This window comes from Odontesthes bonariensis, chromosome 8 (genome assembly GCF_027942865.1).
Source record: "Odontesthes bonariensis isolate fOdoBon6 chromosome 8, fOdoBon6.hap1, whole genome shotgun sequence".
Classification (NCBI taxonomy): Eukaryota; Metazoa; Chordata; class Actinopteri; order Atheriniformes; family Atherinopsidae; genus Odontesthes; species Odontesthes bonariensis.
The window spans coordinates 333,596-350,192 of NC_134513.1; the positions used below are offsets into that span (position 1 = coordinate 333,596).

General features: G+C 49.5%; 1 protein-coding gene across 3 annotated transcripts in view; it reads right to left on the reverse strand.

Moving 5' to 3' along the window:
* Positions 1 to 16,597, reverse strand: part of plxnc1 (plexin C1) — a 49,959-nt gene that overhangs the window by 19,100 nt on the left and 14,262 nt on the right. For all 3 annotated transcript variants that reach the window (XM_075471253.1, XM_075471254.1, XM_075471255.1), the window contains exons 11-18: positions 15,556 to 15,735; positions 12,446 to 12,725; positions 12,208 to 12,372; positions 4,708 to 4,807; positions 3,820 to 3,921; positions 2,381 to 2,484; positions 2,224 to 2,265; positions 2,019 to 2,143 (exon numbers count right to left, since the gene is read on the reverse strand). In XM_075471253.1, the coding sequence (XP_075327368.1) occupies positions 2,019 to 2,143; positions 2,224 to 2,265; positions 2,381 to 2,484; positions 3,820 to 3,921; positions 4,708 to 4,807; positions 12,208 to 12,372; positions 12,446 to 12,725; positions 15,556 to 15,735 (1,098 nt within the window). The remainder of the gene's footprint in view (positions 1 to 2,018; positions 2,144 to 2,223; positions 2,266 to 2,380; positions 2,485 to 3,819; positions 3,922 to 4,707; positions 4,808 to 12,207; positions 12,373 to 12,445; positions 12,726 to 15,555; positions 15,736 to 16,597) is intronic.

Consider the following 16,597-nt stretch of genomic DNA (forward strand, 5'->3'; position numbering starts at 1 on the left):
AGGAACCATGTGAAACCATGAGATCCTGTACATGAGGAACAATGTGAAACCATGAGGAACAATGTGAAACCATGAGGAACAATGTGAAACCATGAGGAACCATGAGGAACAATGTGAAACCATGAGGAACAATGTGAAACCATGTGAAACCATGAGGAACAATGTGAAACCATGAGATCCTGTACATGAGGAACAATGTGAAACCATGAGATCCTGTACATGAGGAACAATGTGAAACCATGAGGAACAATGTGAAACCATGAGGAACCATGAGGAACAATGTGAAACCATGAGGAACCATGTGAAACCATGAGGAACCATGTGAAACCATGAGATCCTGTACATGAGGAACAATGTGAAACCATGAGGAACCATGAGGAACAATGTGAAACCATGAGGAACAATGTGAAACCATGAGGAACAATGTGAAACTATGAGGAACAATGTGAAACCATGAGGAACAATGAGAAACCATGAGGAACAATGTGAAACCATGAGGAACCATGAGGAACAATGTGAAACTATGAGGAACAATGTGAAACTATGAGGAACAATGTGAAACTATGAGGAACAATGTGAAACTATGAGGAACAATGTGAAACCATGAGGAACAATGAGAAACCATGAGGAACAATGTGAAACCATGAAGAACCATGTGAAACCATGAGGAACCATGTGAAACCATGTGAAACCATGAGGAACAATGTGAAACCATGAGGAACCATGTGAAACCATGAGGAACCATGTGAAACCATGAGATCCTGTACATGAGGAACAATGTGAAACCATGAGGAACCATGAGGAACAATGTGAAACCATGAGGAACCATGAGGAACAATGTGAAACCATGTGAAACCATGAGGAACAATGTGAAACCATGAGGAACAATGTGAAACCATGAGGAACAATGTGAAACCATGAGGAACAATGAGGAACAATGAGGAACAATGTGAAACCATGAGGAACAATGTGAAACCATGAGGAACAATGTGAAACCATGAGGAACAATGTGAAACCATGAGGAACAATGTGAAACCATGAGGAACAATGTGAAACCATGAGGAACAATGTGAAACCATGAGGAACAATGTGAGTTGTATGGCTTTGTTTTTGCTGGTATTTTTAGTGATTATAGGACTGTTTAGGTGAGTTTGTCTGCTGAATCTGCTAGTGTGTCTTGTCCTGCCTCCACCTCTGGCACCTTCTATACTTTCATTACCCCCTACCCGAACCAGGGTTTGCATCCCCACCCCGCTGTGACTGGTGTGCAGTTGGTGAGAGGCTGAGGTAGCTTGTGGCTGTAAAAAGATGGTTGTTGTGGTGTGAGGCGCAGATCTATATAGGGAGTATAGGGAATTACTCACTGAGTCTGGTCCTTCATTTATTTATTTTTTCGTTAGCACAAGTTTCTTGTGTTTACCTTGAACAGGGATGGCTCAGGTAATCCTGAAACATCCCATAGTTAAGCTGCTATAGGCCTAGACTGCTGGGGGGCCTCATCTGTCACACCTTTCCTCACTTTACTCTCTTTATGTATATGTGATATTATTGTGGTCATTAACTCGTGTTTCCCTGTTCCAACAGATATCCTTTGAATGGTGTTACAGTGCCACCGCCGCCGCCGCGGACCGAAAAAACAAAAAGTTTTCAGTGTAATCTGTTGGTTTTCTTAGCTAGGAAATTGTTTTTGAATTGGCTCTATATGAACGAATTGGATTATTTTATGAATTATGATTATTATTAATTAATTGAATTCCAATTGGCTTGAATTGGACTTACTATCTAAGTGCCTTGAGATGACATTTGTTGTATTTGGCGCTATATAAATAAAAATGAATTGAATTGAAACCATGAGGAACAATGTGAAACAATGTGAAACCATGTGAAACCATGAGATCCTGTACATGAGGAACAATGTGAAACCATGTGAAACCATGTGAAACCATGAGATCCTGTACATGAGGAACAATGTGAAACCATGAGGAACCATGTGAAACCATGAGAGCTCGTACACTCACTTGTCCTTGATGGTGAAGCTCTTCTGCTCCTCCAAAGCGTGCACCATGGAGGTGAGAAACAGCTGGTCCTGCATCAGCTTGGATAAACCGCGGGAACACTCGTCCAGCTCATCCTTCACCGCATCCTGATGAGGTCAGACGGAGATCACATGACTGAGAGCTGGAGCTGAACCAGCAGCAGAGCAACATGGCCGCCACACCTTACCTGCCCGATGTCTTTGATGTACAGAGTCATTAAAGGCTCGCTCTGTGAAAAACAAGCACAGAGAGGAAGAAAAGCTTCATTTACCGACAGATCATTTAGAAGATTTGATCACTCAGAGCACAGGTGTGCCAGAGATTTATTTTCAGTTCAGGCTCACCTCAGGGAAAAAGATTCTGGAGGCAAAGTGCTTGTAGTCCAGGAAAGGAATCGCTCCCACGTTCTCCATCAGTTCAGCTTTGTCTGTCTGGAGATCCACAAAACCTGTGGGGGACACTTCAGTGAACCGGGAGCCATGAAGCGGGAGCCGTGAAGCGGGAGCAGTGAAGCGGGAGCAGTGAAGCGGGAGCAGTGAAGCGGCTGCAGTGAACCGGCTGTAGTGAACCGGGAGCAGTGAAGCGGCTGCAGTGAAGCGGGAGCAGTGAACCGGGAGCAGTGAAGCGGGAGCAGTGAAGCGGCTGCAGTGAAGCGGGAGCAGTGAAGCGGGAGCAGTGAACCGACTGCAGTGAAGTTACTGCAGTGAAGCGGGAGCAGTGAACCGAGAGCAGTGAAGCTGGAGCAGTGAAGCGGCTGCAGTGAAGCGGGAGCAGTGAAGCGGCTGCAGTAAACAGGCCGCAGTGAAGCGGCTGCAGTGAAGAGGCTGCAGTGAACCGGGAGCAGTGAAGCGGCTGAAGTGAAGCGGCTAACTCAGGCTAACGCTAACCCTCTGATTAGCTGTGGATAATTGCTGGGACGGACTTCCTGCTGCCTGACATATCGCAGCCGTGAGTGTTGGCGCAGATAAACTGTGAACAGGAACCAGGTCCGGAAACCCAGATCACAAAATGGATGCATGTGCATTAAAAGCACTGAGGTGGAGAGAAGAAAAGGATTTCACTCTCCTTGAGCATAATCTCTGAAACTTTCCTCTCACAAAGCTCCCAACTGTGACTTTTCCCCACTTCCACTTTCTTGATGGACTGCTCGCCTCCACGGTTTGCTGCTGTCATGCCACATTCTGACTTCCTGTTACTGAGGGTTTTATTGTTGGAAAGTTTTTCCTCCATAAAAGCTTAAATGAGCTTCATGCTCGAACTGATTGAAAGCTCATTTTAAACTTCAGATGTCAGCTTTAGAGATCCAGATTTGTTTGATTATCCTCACGTGCAAAGACTTTATTACAGACATATGTTGCCTCACTGTTTCTGAATGATATCCTGATCATCTAAAGTTACTTTGATGCTAAGGTAACTAAAGTAAAAGGAGAAGCAGCATTTAGCTGTTATGCTGCAAACAAGTGGAACAAACTGCCAGTGGAGATTAAACTTTCACCAAATGGAGACATTTTTAAATCCAGGTTAAAAACATTTCTGTTCTCATGTGTCTATGCATGAAATCTGCACGATATCTTTGAACTTATCTGGACTGTTGCTTGTTTTTAATTCATTTATTCATTTACTTTTATTTGTTTCTCTTTATATTCTTTTATGTATTTTAATGCTTCTTCCACTCCCTGCTGCAATGCTTTTATTTTATGTGAAGCACTTTGAATTGTTTTGGACATGAAATGTGCTATATAAATAAATTTGATTTGATTTGATAAATTTGAGGGGGGGGGACCTTGTCTGATGTCATTTCTGATGTCGAGTTCCAGGTCTTCCATGACTTTGTTCATCTTGGCAGTGAGCTTCTTCTGCCGCCTTTGGGAGACGATCACCACCACTGAAAAACAAAAGCAGGTTGTTCATTCTGCACACGTGGGGCCAGATTTACTATCGCTTTGCACCGAGCTGCTGTTGGTAAGTGGAAGCCTCTTCAGGCTGTGAGTATTTATGGGACTTTCCTTTACAGACCCAGGAACACAGGAAGGGTGTTATAGAAACATTTTTAACCACAAACGGCTTAGAAGCCTCATGTTTGTGTTTGACGTGCCGGCGACAGGTGCTGCAAAGAGAAGCTGCAGAATTTATTCTTTATTAGGGACCCTGTTGTATCTGTAAGATTTATTCTTCCGTCTTCTTATTCTTTGCAAAAGGTATGCGAAAACTCTCGAAATTTTGCGAGCGCCACTTGCCAGTCGACGACATGAAAAAATCTAAACTTTATATTTTTGGGAGTCGCTCGTTGACTCTGTAGCGCCCCCTACGAAGCTTAAAAATGGTGCCTGCATTGGGGTTAGTTTCCCGTGGGACGACGAAATTCGGTACACTCATTCATCATGCCCAGACGCACAAAAACATCTCATGCCGCCATGGTCCCACGTCCACAGGAAGGCGGCCATTTTGGATGGAAAGTGAGTTTTCGTGCCATTTTTGACCGATTCCAGGCCTTGCATAAGATCAAACTCCTCCTACAGATTTAATGCTACAGACATCAAACTTGGCCAGGTAATTAGGTAGTTATGATGCCAAATAATGAATAAAGTCAATCTTCTGATTTGTAAGGACACGATGAGCTTCCATGGATGTTAAACATATTTAATAACTCAACTTTACTGGGTGCACTCACCAACGATGATGCAGGGAATCAGCAGGAGGGCGATCAGCATCCAAAGCATCATAAGCAAAGAGGAGTTGTTCAGTGTTACAGTCTTATCTCCATATTTGATCTGGAAAAAGACGATAATCAAATTTCATCTTCAGTGGTTATGACACAGCGATCACAGTTCAGGCTGTTGTTGTAACACGGTTCAGCCCGTTGTTGTAACACGGCTCGGCCCGTTGTTGTAACACGGCTCGGCCCGTTGTTGTAACACGGCTCGGCCCGTTGTTGTAACACGGCTCGGCCCGCTGTTGTAACACGGTTCGGCCTGTTGTTGTAACACGGTTCGGCCTGTTGTTCGGCCTGTTGTTGTAACACGGCTCGGCCTGTTGTTCGGCCTGTTGTTGTAACACGGTTCGGCCTGTTGTTGTAACACGGTTCGGCCCGTTGTTGTAACACGGCTCGGCCTGTTGTTCGGCCTGTTGTTGTAACACGGCTCGGCCTGTTGTTGTAACACGGTTCCGCCCGTTGTTGTAACACGGTTCGGCCCGCTGTTGTAACACGGTTCGGCCCGCTGTTGTAACACGGTTCGGCCCGCTGTTGTAACACGGTTCGGCCCGCTGTTGTAACACGGTTCGGCCCGCTGTTGTAACACGGTTCGGCCCGTTGTTGTAACACGGTTCGGCCCGTTGTTGTAACACGGCTCGGCCTGTTGTTCGGCCTGTTGTTGTAACACGGTTCGGCCTGTTGTTGTAACACGGTTCGGCCCGTTGTTGTAACACTGTTCGGCCTGTTGTTGTAACACGGTTCGGCCTGTTGTTGTAACACGGTTCGGCCTGTTGTTGTAACACGGTTCGGCCCGTTGTTGTAACACGGTTCGGCCCGTTGTTGTAACACGGTTCGGCCCGTTGTTGTAACACGGCTCGGCCTGTTGTTCAGCCTGTTGTTGTAACACGGCTCGGCCTGTTGTTCGGCCTGTTGTTGTAACACGGTTCGGCCTGTTGTTGTAACACGGTTCGGCCCGTTGTTGTAACACGGCTCGGCCTGTTGTTCGGCCTGTTGTTGTAACACGGCTCGGCCTGTTGTTGTAACACGGTTCCGCCCGTTGTTGTAACACGGTTCGGCCCGCTGTTGTAACACGGCTCGGCCCGCTGTTGTAACACGGTTCGGCCCGCTGTTGTAACACGGTTCGGCCCGCTGTTGTAACACGGTTCGGCCCGCTGTTGTAACACGGTTCGGCCCGCTGTTGTAACACGGTTCGGCCCGTTGTTGTAACACGGTTCGGCCCGTTGTTGTAACACGGCTCGGCCTGTTGTTCGGCCTGTTGTTGTAACACGGTTCGGCCTGTTGTTCGGCCTGTTGTTGTAACACGGTTCGGCCCGTTGTTGTAACACGGTTCGGCCCGTTGTTGTAACACGGCTCGGCCTGTTGTTCGGCCTGTTGTTGTAACACGGTTCGGCCTGTTGTTCGGCCTGTTGTTGTAACACGGTTCGGCCCGTTGTTGTAACACGGTTCGGCCCGTTGTTGTAACACGGCTCGGCCCGCTGTTGTAACACGGCTCGGCCCGCTGTTGTAACACGGTTCGGCCCGCTGTTGTAACACGGTTCGGCCCGTTGTTGTAACACGGTTCGGCCCGCTGTTGTAACACGGCTCGGCCCGCTGTTGTAACACGGTTCGGCCCGCTGTTGTAACACGGTTCGGCCCGCTGTTGTAACACGGTTCGGCCCGTTGTTGTAACACAGTTCGGCCCGTTGTTGTAACACGGCTCGGCCTGTTGTTCGGCCTGTTGTTGTAACACGGTTCGGCCTGTTGTTCGGCCTGTTGTTGTAACACGGTTCGGCCTGTTGTTGTAACACGGTTCGGCCCGTTGTTGTAACACTGTTCGGCCTGTTGTTGTAACACGGTTCGGCCTGTTGTTGTAACACGGTTCGGCCTGTTGTTGTAACACGGTTCGGCCCGTTGTTGTAACACGGTTCGGCCCGTTGTTGTAACACGGTTCGGCCCGTTGTTGTAACACGGCTCGGCCTGTTGTTCGGCCTGTTGTTGTAACACGGCTCGGCCTGTTGTTCGGCCTGTTGTTGTAACACGGTTCGGCCTGTTGTTGTAACACGGTTCGGCCCGTTGTTGTAACACGGCTCGGCCTGTTGTTCGGCCTGTTGTTGTAACACGGCTCGGCCTGTTGTTGTAACACGGTTCCGCCCGTTGTTGTAACACGGTTCGGCCCGCTGTTGTAACACGGCTCGGCCCGCTGTTGTAACACGGTTCGGCCCGCTGTTGTAACACGGTTCGGCCCGCTGTTGTAACACGGTTCGGCCCGCTGTTGTAACACGGTTCGGCCCGCTGTTGTAACACGGTTCGGCCCGTTGTTGTAACACGGTTCGGCCCGTTGTTGTAACACGGCTCGGCCTGTTGTTCGGCCTGTTGTTGTAACACGGTTCGGCCTGTTGTTCGGCCTGTTGTTGTAACACGGTTCGGCCCGTTGTTGTAACACGGTTCGGCCCGTTGTTGTAACACGGCTCGGCCCGCTGTTGTAACACGGCTCGGCCCGCTGTTGTAACACGGTTCGGCCCGCTGTTGTAACACGGTTCGGCCCGTTGTTGTAACACGGTTCGGCCCGCTGTTGTAACACGGCTCGGCCCGCTGTTGTAACACGGTTCGGCCCGCTGTTGTAACACGGTTCGGCCCGCTGTTGTAACACGGTTCGGCCTGTTGTTCGGCCTGTTGTTGTAACACGGTTCGGCCTGTTGTTCGGCCTGTTGTTGTAACACGGTTCGGCCTGTTGTTCGGCCTGTTGTTGTAACACGGTTCGGCCTGTTGTTGTAACACGGTTCGGCCCGTTGTTGTAACACTGTTCGGCCTGTTGTTGTAACACGGTTCGGCCTGTTGTTCGGCCTGTTGTTGTAACACGGTTCGGCCTGTTGTTGTAACACGGTTCGGCCCGTTGTTGTAACACGGTTCGGCCCGTTGTTGTAACACGGCTCGGCCTGTTGTTCGGCCTGTTGTTGTAACACGGCTCGGCCTGTTGTTCGGCCTGTTGTTGTAACACGGTTCGGCCCGTTGTTGTAACACGGTTCGGCCCGCTGTTGTAACACGGCTCGGCCCGTTGTTGTAACACGGTTCGGCCCGTTGTTGTAACACGGTTCGGCCCGTTGTTGTAACACGGTTCGGCCCGCTGTTGTAACACGGTTCGGCCCGCTGTTGTAACACGGTTCGGCCCGCTGTTGTAACACGGTTCGGCCCGCTGTTGTAACACGGTTCGGCCCGTTGTTGTAACACGGTTCGGCCCGCTGTTGTAACACGGCTCGGCCCGTTGTTGTAACACGGTTCGGCCCGCTGTTGTAACACGGTTCGACCCGTTGTTGTAACACGGCTCGGCCCGTTGTTGTAACACGGTTCGGCCCGCTGTTGTAACACGGTTCGGCCCGTTGTTGTAACACGGTTCGGCCCGCTGTTGTAACACGGTTCGGCCCGCTGTTGTAACACGGTTCGGCCCGCTGTTGTAACACGGTTCGGCCCGTTGTTGTAACACGGTTCGGCCCGTTGTTGTAACACGGTTCGGCCCGCTGTTGTTACACGGCTCGGCCCGTTGTTGTAACACGGTTCGGCCCGTTGTTGTAACACGGTTCGGCCCGTTGTTGTAACACGGTTCGGCCCGTTGTTGTAACACGGCTCGGCCCGCTGTTGTAACACGGTTCGGCCCGTTGTTGTAACACGGATCGGCCCGCTGTTGTAACACGGTTCGGCCCGTTGTTGTAACACTGTTCGGCCCGTTGTTGTAACACTGTTCGGCCCGTTGTTGTAACACTGTTCGGCCTGTTGTTGTAACACGGTTCGGCCCGTTGTTGTAACACGGTTCGGCCTGTTGTTGTAACACTGTTCGGCCTGTTGTTGTAACACGGCTCGGCCCGTTGTTGTAACACGGTTCGGCCCGTTGTTGTAACACGGCTCGGCCCGTTGTTGTAACACGGCTCGGCCCGTTGTTTGGCCCGCTGTTGTAACACGGTTCGGCCCGTTGTTTGGCCCGCTGTTGTAACACGGTTCGGCCCGTTGTTTGGCCCGCTGTTGTAACACGGTTCGGCCCGTTGTTGTAACACGGTTCGGCCCGTTGTTTGGCCCGCTGTTGTAACACGGTTCGGCCCGTTGTTTGGCCCGCTGTTGTAACACGGTTCGGCCCGTTGTTGTAACACTGTTCGGCCTGTTGTTGTAACACGGTTCGGCCTGTTGTTGGCCTGTTGTTGTAACACGGTTCGGCCCGTTGTTGTAACACGGCTCGGCCCGTTGTTCGGCCCGCTGTTGTAACACGGTTTGGCCCGTTGTTGTAACACGGTTCGGCCTGTTGTTGTAACACGGTTCGGCCCGTTGTTGTAACACGGTTCGGCCTGTTGTTGTAACACTGTTCGGCCTGTTGTTGTAACACGGTTCGGCCTGTTGTTGTAACACGGCTCGGCCCGCTGTTGTAACACGGTTCGGCCTGTTGTTGTAACACTGTTCGGCCCGTTGTTGTAACACTGTTCGGCCCGTTGTTTGGCCCGCTGTTGTAACACGGTTTGGCCTGTTGTTGTAACACGGTTCGGCCCGTTGTTTGGCCCACTGTTGTAACACGGTTCGGCCCGTTGTTGTAACACTGTTCGGCCTGTTGTTGTAACACGGTTCGGCCTGTTGTTGTAACACGGTTCGGCCTGCTGTTGTAACACGGTTCGGCCCGTTGTTTGGCCCACTGTTGTAACACGGTTCGGCCCGTTGTTGTAACACTGTTCGGCCTGCTGTTGTAACACTGTTCGGCCTGTTGTTGTAACACGGTTCGGCCTGCTGTTCGGCCCGCTGTTGTAACAAGGCTCGGCCCGCTGTTGTAACACGGTTCGGCCCGCTGTTGTAACACGGTTCGGCCCGCTGTTGTAACACGGTTCGGCCCGTTGTTGTAACACGGTTCGGCCCGCTGTTGTAACACAGCTCAGCCCGCTGTTGTAACAAGGCTCGGCCCGCTGTTGTAACACGGTTCGGCCCGCTGTTGTAACACGGTTCGGCCCGTTGTTGTAACACGGTTCGGCCCGCTGTTGTAACACAGCTCAGCCCGCTGTTGTAACACGGTTCGGCCCGCTGTTGTAACACGGTTCGGCCCGCTGTTGTAACACGGTTCGGCCCGCTGTTGTAACACGGCTCGGCCCGTTGTTGTAACACGGCTCGGCCCGTTGTTGTAACACGGTTCGGCCTGTTGTTCGGCCTGTTGTTGTAACACGGTTCGGCCCGTTGTTCGGCCCGTTGTTTGGCCCGCTGTTGTAACACGGTTCGGCCCGTTGTTGTAACACGGTTCGGCCTGTTGTTGTAACACGGTTCGGCCCGTTGTTGTAACACGGTTCGGCCTGTTGTTCGGCCTGTTGTTGTAACACGGTTCGGCCCGTTGTTGTAACACTGTTCGGCCTGTTGTTGTAACACGGTTCGGCCTGTTGTTCGGCCTGTTGTTGTAACACGGTTCGGCCCGTTGTTGTAACACGGTTCGGCCCGTTGTTTGGCCCGCTGTTGTAACACTGTTCGGCCTGTTGTTGTAACACGGTTCGGCCTGTTGTTCGGCCTGTTGTTGTAACACGGTTCGGCCCGTTGTTGTAACACGGTTCGGCCTGTTGTTGTAACACGGTTCGGCCCGTTGTTGTAACACGGTTCGGCCTGTTGTTGTAACACGGTTCGGCCCGTTGTTTGGCCCGCTGTTGTAACACGGTTCGGCCTGTTGTTGTAACACGGTTCGGCCCGTTGTTGTAACACGGTTCGGCCTGTTGTTGTAACACGGTTCGGCCCGTTGTTTGGCCCGCTGTTGTAACACGGTTCGGCCTGTTGTTGTAACACGGTTCGGCCCGTTGTTGTAACACGGTTCGGCCCGTTGTTGTAACACGGTTCGGCCTGTTGTTGTAACACGGTTCGGCCTGTTGTTCGGCCTGTTGTTGTAACACGGTTCGGCCTGTTGTTGTAACACGGTTCGGCCTGTTGTTGTAACACGGTTCGGCCCGTTGTTGTAACACGGTTCGGCCCGTTGTTTGGCCCACTGTTGTAACACTGTTCGGCCTGTTGTTGTAACACGGTTCGGCCTGTTGTTGTAACACGGTTCGGCCCGTTGTTGTAACACGGTTCGGCCCGTTGTTTGGCCCGCTGTTGTAACACGGTTTGGCCTGTTGTTGTAACACGGTTCGGCCCGTTGTTGTAACACGGTTCGGCCCGTTGTTGTAACACGGTTCGGCCCGTTGTTGTAACACGGTTCGGCCTGTTGTTGTAACACGGTTCGGCCCGCTGTTGTTACACGGCTCGGCCCGTTGTTGTAACACGGTTCGGCCTGTTGTTGTAACACGGTTCGGCCCGTTGTTTGGCCCGCTGTTGTAACACGGTTCGGCCTGTTGTTGTAACACGGTTCGGCCCGTTGTTGTAACACGGTTCGGCCCGTTGTTGTAACACGGTTCGGCCCGTTGTTGTAACACGGTTCGGCCCGCTGTTGTAACACGGTTCGGCCCGTTGTTGTAACACGGTTCGGCCCGTTGTTGTAACACGGTTCGGCCCGTTGTTGTAACACGGTTCGGCCCGTTGTTGTAACACGGTTCGGCCCGTTGTTTGGCCCGCTGTTGTAACACGGTTCGGCCCGTTGTTGTAACACTGTTCGGCCTGTTGTTGTAACACGGTTCGGCCCGTTGTTGTAACACTGTTCGGCCCGCTGTTGTAACACGGCTCGGCCCGTTGTTGTAACACGGCTCGGCCTGTTGTTCGGCCCGTTGTTGTAACACTGTTCGGCCCGCTGTTGTAACACGGCTCGGCCCGTTGTTGTAACACGGTTCGGCCTGTTGTTGTAACACGGCTCGGCCCGTTGTTGTAACACGGTTCGACACGTTGTTGTAACACGGCTCGGCCCGTTGTTGTAACATGGTTCGACACGTTGTTGTAACACGGTTCGGCCCGTTGTTGTAACACGGCTCGGCCCGTTGTTGTAACACGGTTCGGCCCGTTGTTGTAACACGGCTCGGCCTGTTGTTGTAACACGTTTCGGCCTTTTGTTCGGCAGAACTGCTCTGGTGTGGCAAAACTGTTCTGGTGTGGCAGAACTGCTCTGGTGTGGCAAAACTGTTCTGGTGTGGCAAAACTGTTCTGGTGTGGCAGAACTGTTCTGGTGTGGCAGGACTGTTCTGGTGTGGCAGGACTGTTCTGGTGTGGCAGGACTGTTCTGGTGTGGCAGGACTGTTCTGGTGTGGCAGAACTGTTCTGGTGTGGCAGGACTGTTCTGGTGTGGCAGAACTGTTCTGGTGTGGCAGGACTGTTCTGGTGTGGCAGAACTGTTCTGGTGTGGCAGGACTGTTCTGGTGTAGCAGGACTGTTCTGGTGTGGCAGGACTGTTCTGGTGTAGCAGGACTGTTCTGGTGTGGCAGGACTGTTCTGGTGTAGCAGGACTGTTCTGGTGTAGCGGGACTGTTCTGGTGTGGCGGGACTGTTCTGGTGTAGCGGGACTGTTCTGGTGTAGCGGGACTGTTCCTGTGTGGCGGGACTGTTCTGGTTTACCTGGATCTGCTGAAACGTGGTGCTCCTGTCTCTGATCTCGCAGATGAAAGACTCGATGTTGTTGCTGCTCTCTTTCCCCTCCATGATGCAGGGATGCAGCTCTTGGTCCTGCACCCCCCACACCAACAGCTCCGGTTCGCTCATCTGCAGTTTGTCGGTCTTTTTCTGAGGAGGACGCGTTCAGCTTTGACTCGTGTCTGGTGTTTCCGTGCATCCGACAGGAGGAAACAGTTCTTACCTGAAAGGTGATGCGGATGTCGTCCCCTTCCCTGGCAGATGTGAAGCTGGTGAACTCTGGGTCTGGGTAGTACATCATGTGTGTGGGGCAGGCCAGGCTGTGATTGGCCACCTTCAGAGACACGGTGCTGCTGGAGCTGTGAGTGTTTGCAGCTGTTTCATAGGTCAGCTCCTGAAAGCTGCTGTTCAACACCGGGAGGACCTCCTGCAGGGCGTGGCTGTGTGTGAGCCCCTCCACCAGCTCCAGGTGGGACCCCGTCAGCGTCACCTTCCTCTTCCCGCTGAAGGTCGCAGAGCAGCCAATCAAATCAAATAATAATAAATATTAATAAATAATAATAATACTAAATAAAATAAAAATAAAATAATAATAGAAACTAGAAAGCTGCAAGCTGCCACATGCTAGCTCCTTTAGCCAGCGCGAGATGCAGGCACAATGGATCGGTTTTTAATTTAAAAAGGGCAAAAACCAGCACAAAAACCAGCACAGAAACCAGCACAGAGACCAGCACAGAAACCAGCACAGAAACCAGCACAGAAACCAGCACAGAAACCAGCACAGAGACCAGCACAGAAACCAGCACAGAAACCATGCTCATCTTGAATGTCTCACTATGATTACAACAACAAACTACAAATACAACATGAAGAAAGTCGAGCACATGCTAGACCCTCCAGAAAAACGCGGGCATAAATCCTTGATTACGTGGGCTTAAATCCCGCATAATCACATCTTGTGAATTACAAATGTATTGGCTGTATTGTTTACATGTAGAAATGCATATTTGCAAAAGGGGACTTTAGTATGTTGTGGTAAAAGTGGCTCTTCCCTTGATTTTGCAGCCAATGTGGCTCTTGTGGAAACAATAGTGAGTATCACTGATCTAAATCTATGATAGATCATAGATGTTCAGCCACAAAGTGTCTGAAAGACTGAGGACCGACAGATGTAACGATGCATTCATCAGTGCAGGAAAGTAAAACCACCCTGCGTCCTTCAGGCTCTGGCATCATGAATAAGTGACCCTCAGTGGGAAGTTGTGGTTACCAGAAACAATCCACAAACTGGTAAAGTCATCACTTCCTGTCATGTGGCCGGACTCTAAAAGGATCGAATGTCAGAGAAAAGCTGTGAGCAGCAGCTGGTTGTTGCCTTAGCAACAGTTTGCTGCATCTATAATGATCTGCTTCCTCAGAAGCTTCAGTCTGAAGTCAGCTGGCTTTAATATGCAGGAAGCATTTCAACAAAAATAAATAAATAATATAATATTCTTCAGATTATTATTCTGTTTGTCATGAAGCTGGAAAGAACAAGAGTGAAAAATAGATCAATAAAGTCTTAAAACACCTAAAGTGGATCTTTCCTTTTTGTTTCCCTCTCTTTCCTCCCTTCTTTCTCTCCTTCCTTTTAAAAAAACATATATTTTTTCTACTTATATTATTTCTTTTTTCCCTTTCAAATTATGACTACTATTAAAATGATCTTTTTTTTTCTTCTAAATGTTCAGTTATTTATCTTTATTTAATTTTCACTTCAAATCTGTGTAATTGGTCCTATGTTTTATTAGTTTTCATTTCTTGAATTTCTTGAAAATATTTCATGACTGTTGATTTTGCTAAGATGATGTGCAGCTGTAAACATGAAGGGAAATTTGACTTGTCATGTTACCATTGTTTCACTTTACTCTCTTTATGTATATGTGATATTATTGTGGTCATTAACTCGTGTTTCCCTGTTCCAACAGATATCCTTTGAATGGTGTTACAGTGCCGCCGCCGCCGCTGCGGCCCTCCCCCCTCCCCCCCTTTCTGTCTTCTCAAACCCCAGCTGGTTCTGGTTCTGATGGCCACCCTTCCTGAGTCTGGTTCTGCCAGAGGTTTCTTCCTGTTAAAAGGGAGTCGTTTCTCTCCACAGTCGCCTCAGGCACGCCGCTCAGGCCGGGAGATTGGACCGAAAAACAAAAAGTTTTCAGTGCAATCTGTTGGTTTTCTTAGCTAGGAAATTGTTTTTGAATTGGCTCTATATGAACGAATTGGATTATTTTATGAATTATGATTATTATTAATTAATTGAATTCCAATTGGCTTGAATTGGACTTACTATCTATGTGCCTTGAGATGACATTTGTTGTATTTGGCGCTATATAAATAAAAATGAATTGAATTGAAAAAATGAATAAAAATTAAGTTGTAAAAAAAAATAAAGTCTTAAAACTATTTTGCACAACTCCGGTGAAGAGAAGACCAAACGGGAGCTTTAAAAGGGGAAGCAGTCTGATGGTGAAAGTCACTTTTGGGAAATGGTTCTGTTTCCTCAGCCTGTAGCTGTGACCTGAACCCCCCGACATGTTTCTGAGAAGAAGTTTCACTTTAATCTGAAAGGGCTGGTACCAAAATAACCCGCCTCAGTTCCTCCGTTTGCTGATGGGTAGCAGCGCCGGTGCTGTTTGAGTTACATGGTAACAGAAATAATGAAGTAAATGATGCAGGAAGTTGTGGTTCTTGATGTTAACATTAACCCGACGAGGACTAAATTCATGACATGCTTTTTGTCTGGTCGGTGCTGAACTGTAGCTGCTGGAAGTCCTGCAGCAGAATGTGTTTAATGAACATGGGGTTTGGTGCCATGTTTTCAGTTTGGCGTTTTATCATGTTTCTCATGCTTTGGTGTTTCGTCTTTAGTTTTCTGGCTCATGTTTAGTTTTAGTTTTGCCATTGTTTTCCACACAGTTTCTCTTTCCTCAGTCACCATGTTCAGGTCATTAGTTTCACTCACGTCACCTGTTCTCATCAGTCCCCACAGTACTTAGGTTCCCTGTTTGTTCTCAGTCATGGTGAGATCCTTGCACATTCACCCTTCATGCCACGTCAAGTCTTTTGTTTTTCCAAGTCATGTTCTATGTTTTGTCTTAGTCATGTTTTGTTTTCATAGTTCTAGTCTTGTCATCCGTCTCAGCCGTGTTTTCCTTTAACCTTGTTTTTGATTAATAAATCAAGTCTTGTTTTTTGAAGTCCGCATTCGTGTCCTTGCGCCTGGCAACAGAACAGAATAAGACCAGAACTGACATCCTCACAGTTATTCACACAGTTTGGTAAGAAGTTTAAAAACACCTGATCCAGCTGCTGTTCGGTGCCATGCTGCTGCAGACCGGGGAGGACTTGTAGCTGATTTCAGAGCTGCCGTGGCAGCTGCCGTCTGGCAGGAGGACGCACACCTTAACCCCACCTTTAGTGTCTGTAGCGGGGATGTGGAAGGTCAGACTCGCACCGGTGTTGTTCCACACAGGAGATCTGAGCAGAACAGGACGACACAGAGACCAACAGTCAAACTGAAACTCTCATCATCAGGCTCCAAAAACTGACCGAGCAGCAGGAAAGAGACCAAAGAGTTCCTTTAACTGATCCAACAGCAACACAAGAGCGCTTTAAAAGTTCAGGTGAGCACAAACAGAATTAAATGATTCCCTAAAATGAATAAAAACCATGAGAAGCCTCTGCTCAGCCAAAGAGAAACGCCTTTTATAAGACTGGATGTTCTCCCTCAGCAGGAAGCAGAGCGGCTGACCAATCAGCTGCTGCTTCACTGAAAAACAAACCTTAAAGTTTTCAGCTCCACAGAAGGAGGAAAACTGTAACAGGCAGTTCATTTTTGTAGCTTATGCTGGTTGTAACAAAGCTGCTAGGCCTCGCTACCATGGATTGCTAGCCCAGGGCAGCACCTTTGGGGTCTTTCCCTTGTTGTCAGCTGCCCTATTCACAACAGTCACCAGCTGGGCTAGATTTGGATTTAAGGTAAACACAAGAAACTTGTGCAGAAGAAAACATGGACCAGACTCAGAGAATAATTCCCTATAATATAGATCAGTGAGCAGTGCTGACCAACATGTCATTGGGGTCATAAGGTGGGAACCTCCTTTCATCAGTGGTTCATCTAGTTGGGCCCACGACACCTCCAGGAGGCTAGAGAGTGATCACTGGTGTCCCAGAGTCACCCCCCTAATGCCAGCCAACACTGCTCCTCACACCACAACCACCATCTTAGCCACAAGCTACCCCAGCCTCTCACCAACTGCCCACCAGTCACAGCGGGGTGGGGATGCAAACCCTGGTTCGGGTAGGGGGTAGAGTTCTCAACGGGTCGGCCCGAAAAACC